Source organism: Tetrahymena thermophila (assembly GCF_000189635.1).
Source record: "Tetrahymena thermophila SB210 genomic scaffold scf_8254763, whole genome shotgun sequence".
In the NCBI taxonomy this organism is placed as follows: domain Eukaryota; phylum Ciliophora; class Oligohymenophorea; order Hymenostomatida; family Tetrahymenidae; genus Tetrahymena; species Tetrahymena thermophila.
In genome coordinates, this window is record NW_002476522.1 from 207,952 (window position 1) to 223,868 (window position 15,917).

The following is a 15,917-nucleotide window of genomic DNA, read 5'->3' on the forward strand; positions in this document are numbered from 1 at the left end:
TTTAATTCAAATGAGGACTTTTTATTTTATTACTATTATTTATCATACATAATTATCTTTCACATTTTATTTATCATTGTTTTATTAATCTTTTGTGATGATAATGGTAATGTTATTTTCTTTTTTTTTTCTTTTTGTTAATCATTTTTTGAGAAAAAATACTTATTAAATAAATTATACAAAACAGGATAAAATAAATATTAGTGTTTTTTTATAAATAATTGTGATAAATGTAGACAACATTTTTATTTATAGTTTTTAGTAATACTTATTTAAATCTCTTTTTAAGATATTTTCTATTCCTGTAAAACAAATATTTGAATATTTTTTTAAAAAAAATAGTAAAATAAAGCTAATAAATCAATTTTATTATTGATTGATAGGTTTTTGGTATCCAAAATTTATACCAGTTTAATGTGGAAAACTAGTATATTCAAAGTAAAATTATTTCTCAAATTTTAGTTTTTATTCATTAAAATGCATTTATGTTTTAAAAATACAAAAATTTTATATTTTTGATGTTATTAGAGTTTTATTGTCTTTTTTGATTAATAATATAAAAATTTGCAATATTAATTCACTCAGATTACAAAAAAAGTGAGTAAAATAAATGTATGTGATAAAAATAGTAGCAATTGCATTTCAAAACTATCTTCATGTAAAAATGACATGTTTCGTGAACTTTTTAATTTGATTTCTGATAATGTCTATTGAAATCAGGATTTTAATTAACAAATTTTAATGAAATTTAGTTGTAATTTAACAAATGCAATTAAAAAAATTTAAGAAATTGATCAAACAAAATTAAAATTTCAAACTAAATTTTAGAATTAATTTGCGATCACAACTTAAAGAACTATATTTACTCATTAAATATAATGAAAAACCATAATTTAAACATTAATATTAATAACTGCTAGAAAAGTGATGTAATAACAAGCTCTCCATTTAAAAACTTAATGCATTGATTATGCAATTTTTTGGTACATAAAATACGCTAGAAATGGACAGCAAGTTAAAATCTAAATAATAAATTTTATAAAATAAATAAATCTTAGCCAACAAGATATCTCATAAATCAATTTATTTATAGTTTTTTTTGCATAATTAACACTCATAAGTAGAAATGCTTAAAAATCTTTTAAGACTGAGCTATTGCTAATCTTATATGACTGCGGCACGTTCACATTCTCATCCTAAAAAAATGTCTTATTTGAACGGAACATCCAATACTCCTCTATAGTATCTTACAATTGGATAAAAGCTTAGAGAAACATCCGAAAAATTTCCTGATAATCAAGCATTAATATCTCATGAGCAAAATAAAATATTTACTTATCAAGAATATTTCAAAGAAATTTAAAAGTTTGCAGCAGGTCTCCTAAACATGGGCTTAAAGAAAGGGGATAGAATTGGTATTTATTCTCCCAACAACTATGAATGGTGTATTACTTAGTTTGCAGCTTCAATGGCTGATTTAATACTTGTTAATATAAACCCTGCATACCAAGAGCATGAGCTAGAATACTGTTTGAATAAGGGTAAGACATTCAATTTTTCATCTTTATTTCAATTTTTAATCTAAGTTTTCATCTTTCAATTTTAATTAAAGAATTTTATTATTCTTAGTTGGATGCAAAGCTCTTGTACTTGCCTCTCATCACAAAAAAAGTAACTACATCTAATTCATTAATGACTTGGCTCCTGAATTAAAAACAAGCAAGTTTGGATCTCTTAAATCCCAAAGGTTACCTTCACTTAAATATTTAATTCGTATAGATGACGAAGTTACTCCTGGTATGATTAATTACAAAGATGTCTTATAAATGGGAGGGTTAAAAGATTTTAAAACACTGGACCGTATTATGAATATTGCTAGTCCAGATGATGCTACAAACATTTAGTTTACATCAGGAACAACAGGTTTACCAAAAGGAGCAACTTTAACTCATTTTAATATATTAAATAACTCCTTCTTCATAGGTAACAGATTAGGATATTCTGAGAAAGATGTAATATGTGTTCCAGTCCCTCTATATCATTGCTTTGGCATGGTTTTGGGTAATTTATGTGCTATAAATTTTGGGTCTACAGTAGTGATGCCTAGTGAAGGTTTTAGTGCAAAGAAGGCTATGGAATCTGTGACTAAATATAAATGTACTTCGATTTATGGTGTACCTACAATGTTTTTAGAATATGTTAAAGAATATGAGTCCAATCCCTCCATTTATAATTATTCAACTTTGAAAAAAGGTGTAATGTCTGGAGCTTTATGCCCATAAGTAATTATTAATATTATATAGTTTTTAATCAATCAGATTTATTTTTAGTAAATATAAACAAAATTTGAAAAGTTTGTTTTAAAAGGAATTTAATTACTGATCAATAAAAGTTGTAGAAAATCAAAAATTAAATTAATAACTAAGAATATTAACTTTAAAATAATTGAGCAAGCAAATAATCATGTTTTAAATAAATAATAGGCATTAATGAGTAAGTTAATATCTGAATGGGATGTCCCAAACATTTAGATATGCTATGGATAAACAGAGGTTTCTCCTATTATATTCCAGACTAATTAAAATGATAGTCTGGAAGATAAGTGCACTACTGTAGGAACAATTTTCCCCCATTCTGAGGTGAAAATAATAAATAAAAAAGGTCATATTGTTCCAATTGGAGAATCTGGAGAAATATGTATTAGAGGATTTGGTGTGATGGAAAAATACTGGGCAGACAGAAAAGCTACGAGCAAAACAATAGATTAAGATTAGTGGATAAAAACAGGAGACATGGGAATAATCGATGAGAGAGGTTACATGAAAATAGTAGGTAGACTTAAAGAAATGATTATTAGAGGAGGTGAAAACATTTATCCAAAGTAATATTTTATTTAATCATTCAAATTCTTTTTGCTTTTGCTTTATATGTACTAAATTAACAATATAAATATAAAGAGAAATAGAAGAATATTTGAGATCTCATAGAAGTATTTAGGATGTGTAGGTTTTAGGAGTACCTGATGAAAAGTTTGGAGAAGAAACATTCGCTTTAATAAAGTTAAAATAGGACTAAGTCTTAGAAGGCAAAGATATTTTTGAATACTGCAAAGGTTAAATAGCTCATTATAAAGTCCCTAAATATGTTAAATTTGTAAATGAATTTCCATTGACTGTAACAGGTAAACCTTAAAAATTTAAAATGCTAGATGAATTGAAGAAAGAATTATAATAAAACCCAAAAGCATTTGATTAGTATAAAATAAGGAGCTATTGATTTATCTAAGTTATTTGAGCCAGTTTAAATGTATTTATTTATTAATATTATCTGTAAAAATTGAGAAATCATTTTATGTTTGTATTTAGTATCATATATTAATAACTCTTTTCAATTACATATTAATTTTACTACAGAGTTTTTCTAAATGATAATAATTTTATTTTACAAATTTTTTACTTTTTGTCTTATATTATAACTGCAATCATGATCTTAGATTTTGTAGATTTTTGAGTAAAAATTGCAACATTTTAAAACCCTTATCAACTAAAACCTTTTTTTTTCTAATTTCGATTATTATTTTAATTTTTTTAGTTTTTTTTCAAATAAATAATTCAAAAATTTTTCATTTGATTGATTTTTACCATAAATATATAAATATGAGTAAAATGAGCAATTATAATGTTTTTTTGTAAAAAAAATATTTATGAACTTATAAATAAAAAATGTTAACTATATATACATAATAAAATTAATGAATATCAACAAAATATCAGTTATTTATCTAATCTCTGAATTGCTTTAGTGTTTTAAGAAGAAATACTCTTTATTCTTTTAATAATATAAATTTTTATCTTAAAAAATATTATTTTTAATATATTTTATTGAAAATATATTCATAGAAATCTTATTCTTAATCAAATGCTTTTACTGTTGTTGTTTCGAAATTCCTTTAGTGTTAAAAGCGTTATTTTAAGTTTTGTCTAAATAATTAATAAATATTATGAAAATTTATTTCTTTATCTTTATGTTATTTCACTTTAAATCAATTTGAATTATTTTTTCATTTTTCTAACTTAAAACGCATAATTTTTGAACAAATTCATAAGTTTTTAATAAATAATCTTTATAAATCAATTTAATTACATTTTACATTAGCTTTTATCAAACAAAAAAGTATAAAAATATTAATATATATACATTAAAGATAGCTAAAAAAGCACAGTTATACTTAAATTGAGTAGTAGAGTATAAAATATATTAATTTCCTAATCTAAATTAAGCCATTTTGATGATATAGGCAAATTGATATTTTGATTTGTGGATTTTATTTAATAAAATAATAATATTCAAGATTAAAGTGACGATAAGAGAAAATTAGATTATATAAGAATTAGTATTTTGGAGTTTATATAAAACTAATAATACCTAGTTTATAATGAAGGCTAAATATCAGGATTGCTCAACTTATATTTTGCTATGAAAATATGCTAGACTTAAATAATAATTTATCTATCATATGCTAATTAAATACAAAATTAGCAATAGTAAATTGCATACAAAATAAAGTAAATATAATATAATGCAAACAATTTACGCATTTTGATAATTGTATTGTCATTGAGTTTAATAGTATGCAAATATATATGACAATTACTAATTTTCTATGACGATCAAGAGTTTTAAATTTGACGATTTTGACGAAATCAAAAATTTATATAAATAGCTTTCTTAAAAATAAATTATTTATATTCAAATTAATAATGTATTGAATTGAATGTAAATAAAGTTAGAGCAAAAACTTGAACTATTATTTAAGGACCCAAATTATTTTATTTTTGTATATTTTAATGGTCTATCATAAAAATTTAAAATAGATTTTTGATACATTTTAAAGTTACTAAATTAATTTATACAATTAAATTAAATTATAATTCTACTAGTACTTGATGACTATTTTTGTCTTTAAAGCATTACTTAATTAACAATAAGAATATTTATATATTATCTGTTTTACTCTTCCTTGATGTCATCTCATGTTAAAAATAAATGGAAATTGATATAACAATTGGCATTATTAAATAGATAAGCTTTGGATATATTGAATTTAATAATTAATTAATTAATTTATAAAAAAAACTAATAATATATTAAAAATAAATAACAACAATTTTTCTAAATCAGACAGAGATGTAATTCCAATACGAAGAAAGACCAGTTTACCGTTTAAAGCTCACTCCTAAAGACATAAAAATGCACTTTTCAAAGGCTAATTTAAATAAGTACTCTAATGGGTAATAAGAAGATGATGTTCCCTAAGATATTATGGATGCCTTTGCTAAGCTAGAATAGATTAAAAACAACTAATTTAAAGACGAGAGTGCTTCTCTCTAAATATGCTGAATTAAAAGGCTTGCAGACTACAATTGACTTGGGCAATATAATTTAGCTATATAAACCAACTAAATATAAATAACTTCTGAATTATCTTGCCCAATCAGGAGGCTCTCAACTGCTTTAAAACTTTTCATACTAAAATTTTATTTTAAAACAGTAGACTCTATTAAATATATTAGCTTATAAGTTGGTTTGAATGGAAAAAGATATAAAAGAATTATTTAAATATATTTATTAGCATTTAGAAACTGATGAAAGATCCTAAGTAAATAGGATATCAGAAATTGTTTCCTCTCTCTAATCAGTTAATCGATCAACCAATAAATATATAAATCATTCAATTAGTATTTCTAAATCTTAAAGGCAATAGAAATTCTTTTACAAAAACTATAAGATAATATATAAAATATATAAATAAATATTTTAATTTTATAATAGTTATAATAATAATGCAAACCTATATTAATGTATAATAATGTATTTATTCTTCTATAATAAATTCTTTTATTCAAATCTATTTTAACAAATACCAATAAAATTTTGAGTATCTCTTTTAGGAAAGCTTTCTATTCTCTTCAAGAGTTTACAATTTTAAGAAAATTAATAGAAAACAATCAAACAAACAAACAAAAAATAGTGATAATCTTATCTGTAAATCCAATTTGATCAGAAAAATTAAGAAATCTTTATTTAAAAATACTTTGTTTAAGCTTAATCAATATTTTAAATAAATTAATATGAAATTATTTTCTAAATGTGTTTAAAAATAAAGAATGTTAAAAAAACAATTAATATTAACAAATTTACTTACTTGATTAACAAACAAACTTTTATTTTTCCTTTCTATCATTTAGTATTAACATATTATAGCATCTATTTCAGTTTTTGAATTTTATTACTTACTATAATTACTCAAAAATAATAAAAAAACTATTAACGTATTTAAATTTATCTATACCAAATCTTCTTTCACTTTTAATATTTTCTGCTTTACTTTTTTTTCTTATCTTATTTAACCATTTATTTTTTTTAATGTTATCCTATAGAAAAGAAAAGAAAAAACTAATTTATTCTATAACAAAAATAACTATCGATACAAAAATTAACTAGTGTTTTGGAAATAAAAAATATTTTAAAAAGAAAATCAATCATTATTTGATTTTTTGATAAAACATTTATAAAAAAAGTAAAGAGAAAAATTTCATCATTATAATTTTAAAATGTATTATAATTTAATTTCAATTTAGCAATGTATTTTTTATACTAAAAAAATTTGAAATAATTTTTATTTAAAATAATACTTATAAAAAAATTTATTGATATATATGTAGGTAAATTTATTATAATAGTGCTGAAGGCAATATATCGGATGATTTATATATCAAATTTTATAATAAATTTTTATAATTTTTTTAAATCAAATATAGGTGGATACAAAAAATTTCATTATGAATCAACACTAATTTAAATATATATATATAATAATTATCATTCATTAGTTTAAGTTATAAATTCAAAATAAAAATATTATGATATTAATAATGCTTATTAAATTAAAGAGTTGTATTGATGCTGAGGATTTAGTTCCTGCTGTTAATAAAAAGGTTATAGAATTATCTGGGTTGTTTTATCCTAAAGGTTGAATTGACGTATTTGCTTTTTAAGACAATGAATTTTCACTTTAGATCATTTATATACCTAGTGCATCCTCAACATTTAAGATAATAAATTTTCCAGTAACATCATTAATTTATATTTTGTTGGGATTAAATTCTATAATACTTGAAGGGGAGTTGTTGATATATCCACTTTAAATCTATATTGTTGACTCAATTAAATAGATATTTTGTTTTTTGTTTGAATTAGAGTATAAAGCAATTGTGAATATTTTTTAATTATTTTCCCCAAACAATAAAGTGTATTTTGTACCTATAAAACCTGAAATATAGTTAGAGAATGCATCTTAGTAATAATATTAAGTCACAGATGATATTTTCAACTATCCAATAGCATCTACATTAAATGTTATATCATATACAAATGAATTTTTAAATGCTATTCTAAATTTGGTATCTTCATATTGATCTACTTATGAAATTTGATCATTTCCTGAAACAATAAAATTGTATTACTACAAAAGAGTAGCAATGTTGTAAGCTGCCAATTGTTTTTTTGATCTTAATAAAGTTTAAATTAAACCATTGGGGTATATCGTCAATTAGGTATCATATATTTATACTATGTTAATGCTAGCTTCATAATAAAACCCATATAACCAATTATATTAAGCTTATTGAGTTTAGCTATCTAAAATAACTTCGCAAATATTTTCTAAAAATGAATTTGAGTATAAAATTAACTAATTATTAGCACTTATTATTCTTTTAAATGACAAAACACTCCATCCTCCTTAAGAAGTTATTGTATAAGTACCTTGGGTAGAAACTGAAGAAGTTATAATTTTGTTGGTTTGCTAATCTACTGAATAGTGTATTTAGTACTGACTGATCTACTTCTCACAGATAACATATAAATTGAATTAATAGTTCAAGTTATCATTAGTTTATAAAGAACCCATGTCATCTAAAACTACACATCCTTGAAATTATCCTTAAATCAAAAAGAAACTTTGAATACTCTCTTTATATATAGTCGCTTAAAATTTGTATAAAATAGTAAACACTTATTTATCTACACCTTCTTGTTAGGTTTATATTCTCTAAATAACTTTAGAATAGGAGTCTTCATTTTACCACCCAAGAATGCAACTATTAAACACTTACCAGTCATAGAATGAGAAAATTTAACCAACTTAGAAGTTAGAGTCTTAGATTTAGGTTCTAATTTGCTACAAAGTACTTGCTTAGTTATTAACAACACCATACTAGGCGCTAGCATTTCTATTTATTATATAGTTAATATTTAGAGAGCTTGTTTCTGATTATAAGCTTTAAATGATTCTTTATTCAGAATTTACACTCTTCAGATTCTATGATTTAACCACATGGTTTTATTAGGAAATCTAAAGATTTATTAGAGCATTTTGGGATAAATTAGAATTGAAATCATCAGAAGTTATTCCTAATTAATATAAAACACTAGCCTCTTCAAGGATAAAAGTATATTACTGAGGATTGATCATATACAAGAGATATGAGCTTATTACAGTTTGTTTAGAATCAAATGTAAAAGTAGCATAGAGTTAGTTAGACCACAACTTACTGTTTATCCTATACATATAATAGGTATTTGGCTTAGTCGATAAGATATAAGCAAATTCTTATTCTGACTATCTTTTTGGAATGATAACTGCTTAACTATTTACATGATGTTTTTCATCAATTTATAAATTTCTCATAAAAGTAGGATCATTTGTTTTAAAGTTGTTATATGAGAATTAAGCAATTGTTGTTAGTGGATCATCAAGGACGGTTATCAAAAAGGAAGATTTAAAAAGAGTAACTTATTATTTCTTTCCTTAAGCAATTGCTGGAATGCTAATCTAACCGATAAAACCTGGGTTTATATAGTCATAGGCGATAATATTTATGCTATTATACATAAAAAGTGTGCCTTAAATGCAAATGAGATTAGTCAGCTATGAAGAGTCAATATCTAGATTATAAGTACTAACTTCTTGAATCAATTCATCACTTGAACTAAATCTAAAAATAGTCTATGTAACAGTTTTACCACATAGAGTAAACAGAATATTGTAAGCAGGATCTGAAGCAAATGTGAAATTGATTTCTGAGCATAAAACTTGTATCTTATTATATTTAAATTATCCTCCTATACCTTAGGAGAAATCAATATAAGGTATGTAAATGTAAATCTCAGAAGTAGGTGGGACTATTTTTAAATTGAAAGAACCATAGTTGTCTATATACTCCAAAGGATATTTAAAGACGTTTTTACTTCTATAACTTACAAAATCTCCTTTTTATTAACCTGTTTATCCTTAACAGCCTGGAATAACTGCACGTAAATAATAAACTTACCCTTATTAAGGGAAATAAACAGGACACAGGAACATAGATGAAAAATACCCATCTGTTTAGTAGGATAAGCAAGATTAATCAATAACATTTTAATCATTACCTTGTATTTGTAAATACTTAACGATCTTAGGATTTAAGATAGCTCCTTTAGATTGATCTACTGTTACAGTTAAATCTAAGTCTGAGCCTACAACAAAGTCCTCAATAGGAATAGTGTACAAATTTTGAGTTTGAATGCTTTCGATTGTATTTTGTAAACTTACTAAGCTTTGAGTAAATAAAATTGTATTTTGTTAAACTATATTAACATTAATTTACACTTGGTAAGTAGTAGTAGAAATAGTCTTTATATTCAAAGTTATAGGTTCTGTAGTTGAAGTTTAGGTTTGAATAATTAAGGAGGGGTTATTTATTTCAGCTGCAAGAGTACTTTAATAATTTCCTATTTTATCATAAAGATATATCATAATTTGATTTCCTAGATTTTCTACTTTATTTATGTAGAGATTAAATTCACAGACATAGTTCTCATAGATTAAAACTTAGTTGTTCAAATCATATAAGTAGATCATGTTACTACTATAGTGGAGAACGCTACTTGGGTAGAACATTAGTAAATTTGTTGAGATGAACTTTACTATAAATAGAGGAGTTAAATCTATTGTAACCTATGATTATAAACTTAACTGTTAGTCAATGATGCTTTGATTTGAATTTAATGTCAAAATAGTAAATTTTTTGTTCAATTAATCTGTAAGACCAATGAAGATTTAGTTTCCAATTCTTTAAAGCTAAGGTGTGACTACTTAATCCATATTCAAATCAATCTAAGTAAATTAAAAATTTTCTACTGTAAAATCTATCGAAACTGTTTTTATGTAAGAGCCTTTGATAGAATAACAATAATTAAAGAAATTCCTTCCAGTATCAATCAAATGTATTTCAGCTTGACAATCTTCATATGTTTCCTTAACAAATTTTTAATTAAAAGATTCATCAAATTTAAGTAGCTGGTAGTAATTGTTTGCTATTTAAATTATGTATATAGAGTTTTGAGGTCCTAAGATTGCAACATGATCATATAATGAGACACCACTGAGATATTTAAAAGTTGCTTCTCCCTGACTATTAATTTAGAAGTTGTATGATTTGTAAACATTTCCTGCCATGTATGATATAAAACCTGCAGTACTTGAATAAAAACTCCCATATAATTTCAGCTAATCAGAGCTAGCTTAAACTTCATCTAAAGGCTATGGATTAAATGTTTTTTATTTTATACAAGAGCATTCTTTATCTATACTCAATTACTGGTAGACTAATGAGAGCTAAATTTTATCTTGCTGAATAACTTATTGTATTCCAATAATATACTTGGTTGATACTCCTTAGTTAAATGTAGCTATATCTAACAATGGAGGAGAATTCTTATCTGTAGATAGTAAGCTATAAGGCTGCAGTAGACTAGAGGATGCTGATGGAACCAAATCTAGTTCATACGCTGGTTCTTTCACAAAATCAGACAAGCTTTGAATGTATCTTTCATTTGATTGTAAATTTACTATCTTCTACAGGTTTATTGTTTGAGATTTTATTATGTTGAATGATAATAATAACAACAATAAAACCTAAAATTTAGTGTTTTTATTTTTATTTGTCATATTTTAGTTCTAACTTATTTTCTGATTTAATTATTTTTATTTTATTTTTAGTTTTGTTAATCAATTTAAGGTTCAAATAAACCTTTAAGAATCTGTAAATTCCTTAATACACTTTTAAAGGTTGAGAAACTTTACATTCTTGCAGATACTGAAATCTATAAATTTAATAATAAAAAAATCTTCTATCAAAACCAAATATTTTGTTATTTATTGTGAGGATTATTAATTAAGGCTAAATTAATATAATACCTATTATGTTAGCATATAAGCACTATCCTAAATTTTAATTTTATACATAAGCTTTTATTGAAAGAATAAATAATCAATTATATAAAAAATGTATTAAATAATATCAATACTTTGCTATATTTAATTTATTTAAATAGTTAATTAAAAATGTTATCTCAATTCTAACATCTTTATATATTATTTTAAAAATACTTACATAAATATGCTAATAGTATATTATTTTGATTCTATTTTCTATTTTTGTTTGTTCAAATATCTTCCTATTTTCTATCTGGTAAGGTTATCAATTTTAATTAATCTTCGGAAAACATCGTAATTTAGTTAATTTACTTATTAAGTTAAAGTAATTTGACACATATATTTTTTTAAAGAAAAAATTTTTTATCAGAAATATATCTAAAAAAATATAAAAAAAATATTCACAAGAAATTTATTCAACTTAATTATTTTAAAATATTTAAATAACAATTATATATGAATTTGAATTTCTTAATGTATTATATTTTAACTTTTTGCTTACATAAATATGGTTTTAGTCTGTTACTACATTTCTATGTTTAATTTTTTCTTTTATTATGTCTTCCTATTCTCTTTCTGATAAGGTTATCTATTTTAATAATCTTTCGAAAAAATCAATATTTTAAGTATTAAATGTAAACTGAAGTGGACTCAGTAATACATTTACAAATAAAATTCTATCAAAGATGATTTTAATCTTCCTATTAAAACCTAATAAAAAATATAATAGGCGGGTTTTTAAATTTTATATTTCTAACTTTTTTTTATTTAAAAATAAACTTAATTTATTATTATTTATTTTTTAAACATAAAAAAATACTAAATAAACCATATAATATTTATTATTTTTATTATTAAATATAAAGGAAATTAAAAGATAAAATATATTTACATATACCAAATTAAAGCTTATTCATAGTATTTTCATGTTATAATATTTATTTTAAAAAATATTCATCTTATACAATCAGTTTCCAACTTTCCTGAAAACACTATAGTTGCACTTGCAATATTAAAATAAATTTTTAAGCATGATATACATTTAATTTTTTTTATTAGAATAATTTGCAATTTTTCCATATTTTTATGGCAATATGCTATTTTAAAAATATATTACTTGTAATGAGTAATCAAGTAGATGTTTTTTATTTCGAAAAATAAATTTATTATAGAATTAATTATAAATAGGAACTAAAAATTATAATTAATGGACTTTATTTAGGTTTTAATTATGATATTGGCTTTAATTTGTGTATGAATAATTGAATAAAGCCTTTTTCGATTTGTTAGCTCATCTAATATTAACTATATAAATTGATTAATTGGATCATAATTAAAAAATTTACTATTTATATTGAAATTCTTTTGATTTTTAGACTTACTAAAACAAAACAAAAAAACAAAGTAGAATTAATTAAAATGAAGAAATAATCAATTAATATCTCTAAGCCATCTTTTATTTTGACTTGTAAATTGATCTATATTAATAAAATTACTAATAATATGCTTATTAGAAAGCGTCGAGTAGCAATATGAAGTAAAAAAAGTAATGAAGGTTTCTTCATCAGGATAAATATCATTAGTAGAACACAAAATTTCAAGTATATTAATTGCCTTATTGTGAAGTAGAAATGCTAAAAAAAATTATTTTTTAAATATAAAGGAGAAAAGTTTATTTTAAAGGAAGTATAAAAAAAACACATTAGTAACATTAGCTAATTCTATTCAGATATAGGAGTAGTTCTTAAAATTGTAATATTTTGATTTCAAAGTTAAGAAATGCTAATTGCTAATCAAAAAATTTTTAAATGTAGGATCATCCAAATATACTAAAGGTATTCTAAGTTTACGAAAGTATAGATAAATTTCATATTGTTGAAGAGTATAATTAAATGTTTTATTGGTTCATTCATTTAATTATAATTAATTTATTAATTAAAAAGGTACTGCTAAGGAGGATCGGTGCTAGAATTTGTAGCCAAGAAGTAGAACTATAATGAAAGGCAATGTGCTAAAATAGTTTAATAAATATGTTCTGCATTACTACACAGCCATTAAAAAGCAATTATACATTAGTATAATATTTACAGCAATTTAAATGCTAAACAACTTAAATAAATAATTTATTAGGAATATAAAATCGTCAAAAATATTGCTAAAATATAAAAATGATGATAACTCTATTAAGCTGATTGATTTAGGAATTAATTTATAAAGCAAAGATAAGAAATAATCTGAATCATAATTACCATAAATTCAAGAGGTAAATTAGAGCTTAGAATTTTTTAGATAAATTAACTTTTTTTTAAATTAAAAAATTAAAGTTACCTTTCTTAGCCCCAGAATAGCTTGAAGGAAGAAATATTGAAGTGAGCAATAGTTGGAATGTTGGGGTATTTTTGTACATTCTATTTTCTGGTTAGCATCCCTTTTAAAGCTTAGATCCTCAAAAATCTTTAGACCAAATAAAAAAGGGTATATTTACATTCACTAAGTAGTGTTTCCATAATTGCAGTGTGGAAGTAACAAAGAATTTTTAATTTCATTTTTTTATTCAAAAATATTAAATTCATAATATAATAAAAATGAAAGAATGAAACACATAAATAGTTTTTGCATTAAGATAAAAAATAAATAAATAATTTCTAATTTGTTAACTTGATTAATTATGTTATTTTTTCAACTATTTTCATAAATATCTAAAAAGTGATTAAATTTTTTTGATAAAGTTAAATTGTTTATAATTTAATTGATATTATTGCAAATAAATTATTATTTTTCACTTGGAATTTAGAACTTGTTTTTAAATTTATAAATTTAATTTAGAAAATCATTTAATAAATATCAATTAATTAAATTATTTTTTTTTTGTTATGTTAATAAAAACTTTGGAGCAAGCTGTATTTATTGATTTTTTTAATAATCTATTTCATTCAGCTGAACTAATTATCAAATAAAAAATAAAATTTGCATATTAAAAAAGCTTTAAAATTAAATTAAAATATTTTACTCATTAATTTTATCTTAAACCATACTTTATTATAATCAACAAAAGCTTAAAGACTTGCTATCGAAACTGCTTACTAAAAATGAAAGAAAGCGAATCAGTATAAAATAGTGCTTAGATCACGAGTGGATAATTTAGTCAGACAACTCTCCTATTTTCGATTAATCATTGACTGAGAAGACTTTTGCGAATCTTAAAAAATTTTACTCACAATTGTATTATTTTATTTATTTATTTATTTTTAATCTAAGAAAAATTTTTAACAAACAAAAAAAAAGTATTGATGAAGTTGATTATGAAGAAGAATAGAGGCTTAATGCATTGAAAAGATAATAAGAAGAAGATGAGAGGAGAAGGCTGGAAGAAGAGAGAAGAAGACTTGAAGAAGAAATGAGAAGAATGGAGGAAGAAAAGGAGAGATTGAGAAGGCTTCAAGAAGAAGAAGAGCAAAGAATGAAATTAGTTCAAGAGGAAAATTTAAAAAGGAGAATGCTAATGTCTCTTGTTGGTAAAATTCCTTAGCATTACATTGATAAACTTCAGGCTGTAAATCCTAATTTAATTTAATTTGATTATTAATATGAATTTTTAAATACTTGTTTTTAAGGTTTTTACTGCAATCGATGAAAATGGAAATGGACAACTTTCTTTAGATGAGCTATTAACAGGTATAAAATTCCTATTTTATTAAAAAAAATCGCTTGACTTATTTATCTTATAGATTATTTAAAAATTATTGAAATAAAATTAATTATTTCTAAGGTATGGCTAGATTTTAGTCGGGAGCTAACAAATTTAGTGAAGAAGAATTGAAAGATATTTTTTAGAAGATGGATGAAGATAATTCTGGAGAAGTAAGCTAAGAAGGTATTTTTTATTTATTATAGAAATTAAGTTTTTATTTTTAATTAACATACAAAATCAAAATTAATTAAATTCACAAATTTTATTATTTTAGAATTCATTCATGCTTTTGCAGAATAGTTTTCAATCAAGAATAAGAATATGATATTATAATCATTTAAATAACTTGATTAGGATGGAAGTGGTATTGTAAATTTAGAAGAATTTACATATTTACTTTAGAATGGAAATTTACCTTTGGGTGAAGTTTCTGTAGAATAAATTTTAGGCTTTATTAATGACAACAACTAAGGCAAAGTAAGCTTTATTTTTTATTTTTTAAGATCTTTATTGAATTTTTAATAAAATAAGATCAATTACATAGATTTCTTTGAAGGACTTCAAATAACTGAATGAATTAATATTTTTTAATGTAATTATCAGTCAAAAATAAATTCCCATTAATTTTGCTGTAGTAAAATTTAATCGCATAGGTTTGTATGTATTTATGTATGTATACATGCTTGAGTAAATTTATCTATTTGTTTGTTGCTATGAGAAAAATAGAAGATATTTTTCTTTTTGATATTTCCAGTGTAAAATGATTAAATTAATCTATCAAAAAGTTTTACAGTCAGTGACTATTGTCTATTTTTTTGTGATAAAATTCTATTAAACTAAATTAAAATTATGAGAAGAAATACTTAATTATTTATTACTTTCTTAATTATGAAAATCACATTT

At 22.6% G+C, this 15,917-nt stretch overlaps 4 protein-coding genes across 4 annotated transcripts; 2 read left to right on the forward strand and 2 right to left on the reverse strand. All coding sequences in view use genetic code 6, as the record gives it.

Moving 5' to 3' along the window:
• Window positions 1–998: 998 nt before the first annotated feature.
• On the forward strand, window positions 999–3,395 carry TTHERM_00561190 (acyl-CoA synthetase (AMP-forming)/AMP-acid ligase II). Its single transcript, XM_001010173.2, has 4 exons — window positions 999–1,541; window positions 1,630–2,282; window positions 2,484–2,881; window positions 2,958–3,395. Exons 1-4 carry the CDS (start codon window positions 1,004–1,006, stop codon window positions 3,274–3,276), a joined length of 1,908 nt encoding a protein of 635 aa, XP_001010173.2. The 5' UTR covers window positions 999–1,003; the 3' UTR covers window positions 3,277–3,395.
• A 1,782-nt stretch (window positions 3,396–5,177) lies between these two features.
• Window positions 5,178–5,528, reverse strand: TTHERM_000561209 (hypothetical protein; the record flags this gene model as incomplete). Its single annotated transcript, XM_012796132.1, has 1 exon — window positions 5,178–5,528. The coding sequence occupies one exon, from the start codon at window positions 5,526–5,528 to the stop codon at window positions 5,178–5,180; it is 351 nt and encodes a 116-aa protein (XP_012651586.1).
• A 1,379-nt stretch (window positions 5,529–6,907) lies between these two features.
• Window positions 6,908–11,056, reverse strand: TTHERM_00561210 (hypothetical protein; the record flags this gene model as incomplete). Its single annotated transcript, XM_001010175.1, has 1 exon — window positions 6,908–11,056. One exon carries the CDS (start codon window positions 11,054–11,056, stop codon window positions 6,908–6,910), a length of 4,149 nt encoding a protein of 1,382 aa, XP_001010175.1.
• Window positions 11,057–12,872: 1,816 nt separating this feature from the next.
• TTHERM_00561220 (protein kinase) lies at window positions 12,873–15,590 on the forward strand (the record flags this gene model as incomplete). The annotated part of the gene is made up of 12 exons (XM_001010176.2): window positions 12,873–12,924; window positions 12,987–13,075; window positions 13,138–13,205; window positions 13,267–13,398; window positions 13,454–13,586; window positions 13,648–13,845; window positions 14,379–14,545; window positions 14,609–14,876; window positions 14,938–14,998; window positions 15,093–15,197; window positions 15,289–15,491; window positions 15,546–15,590. The coding sequence occupies 12 exons, from the start codon at window positions 12,873–12,875 to the stop codon at window positions 15,588–15,590; spliced, it is 1,521 nt and encodes a 506-aa protein (XP_001010176.2).
• Between the last annotated feature and the right edge of the window lie 327 nt (window positions 15,591–15,917).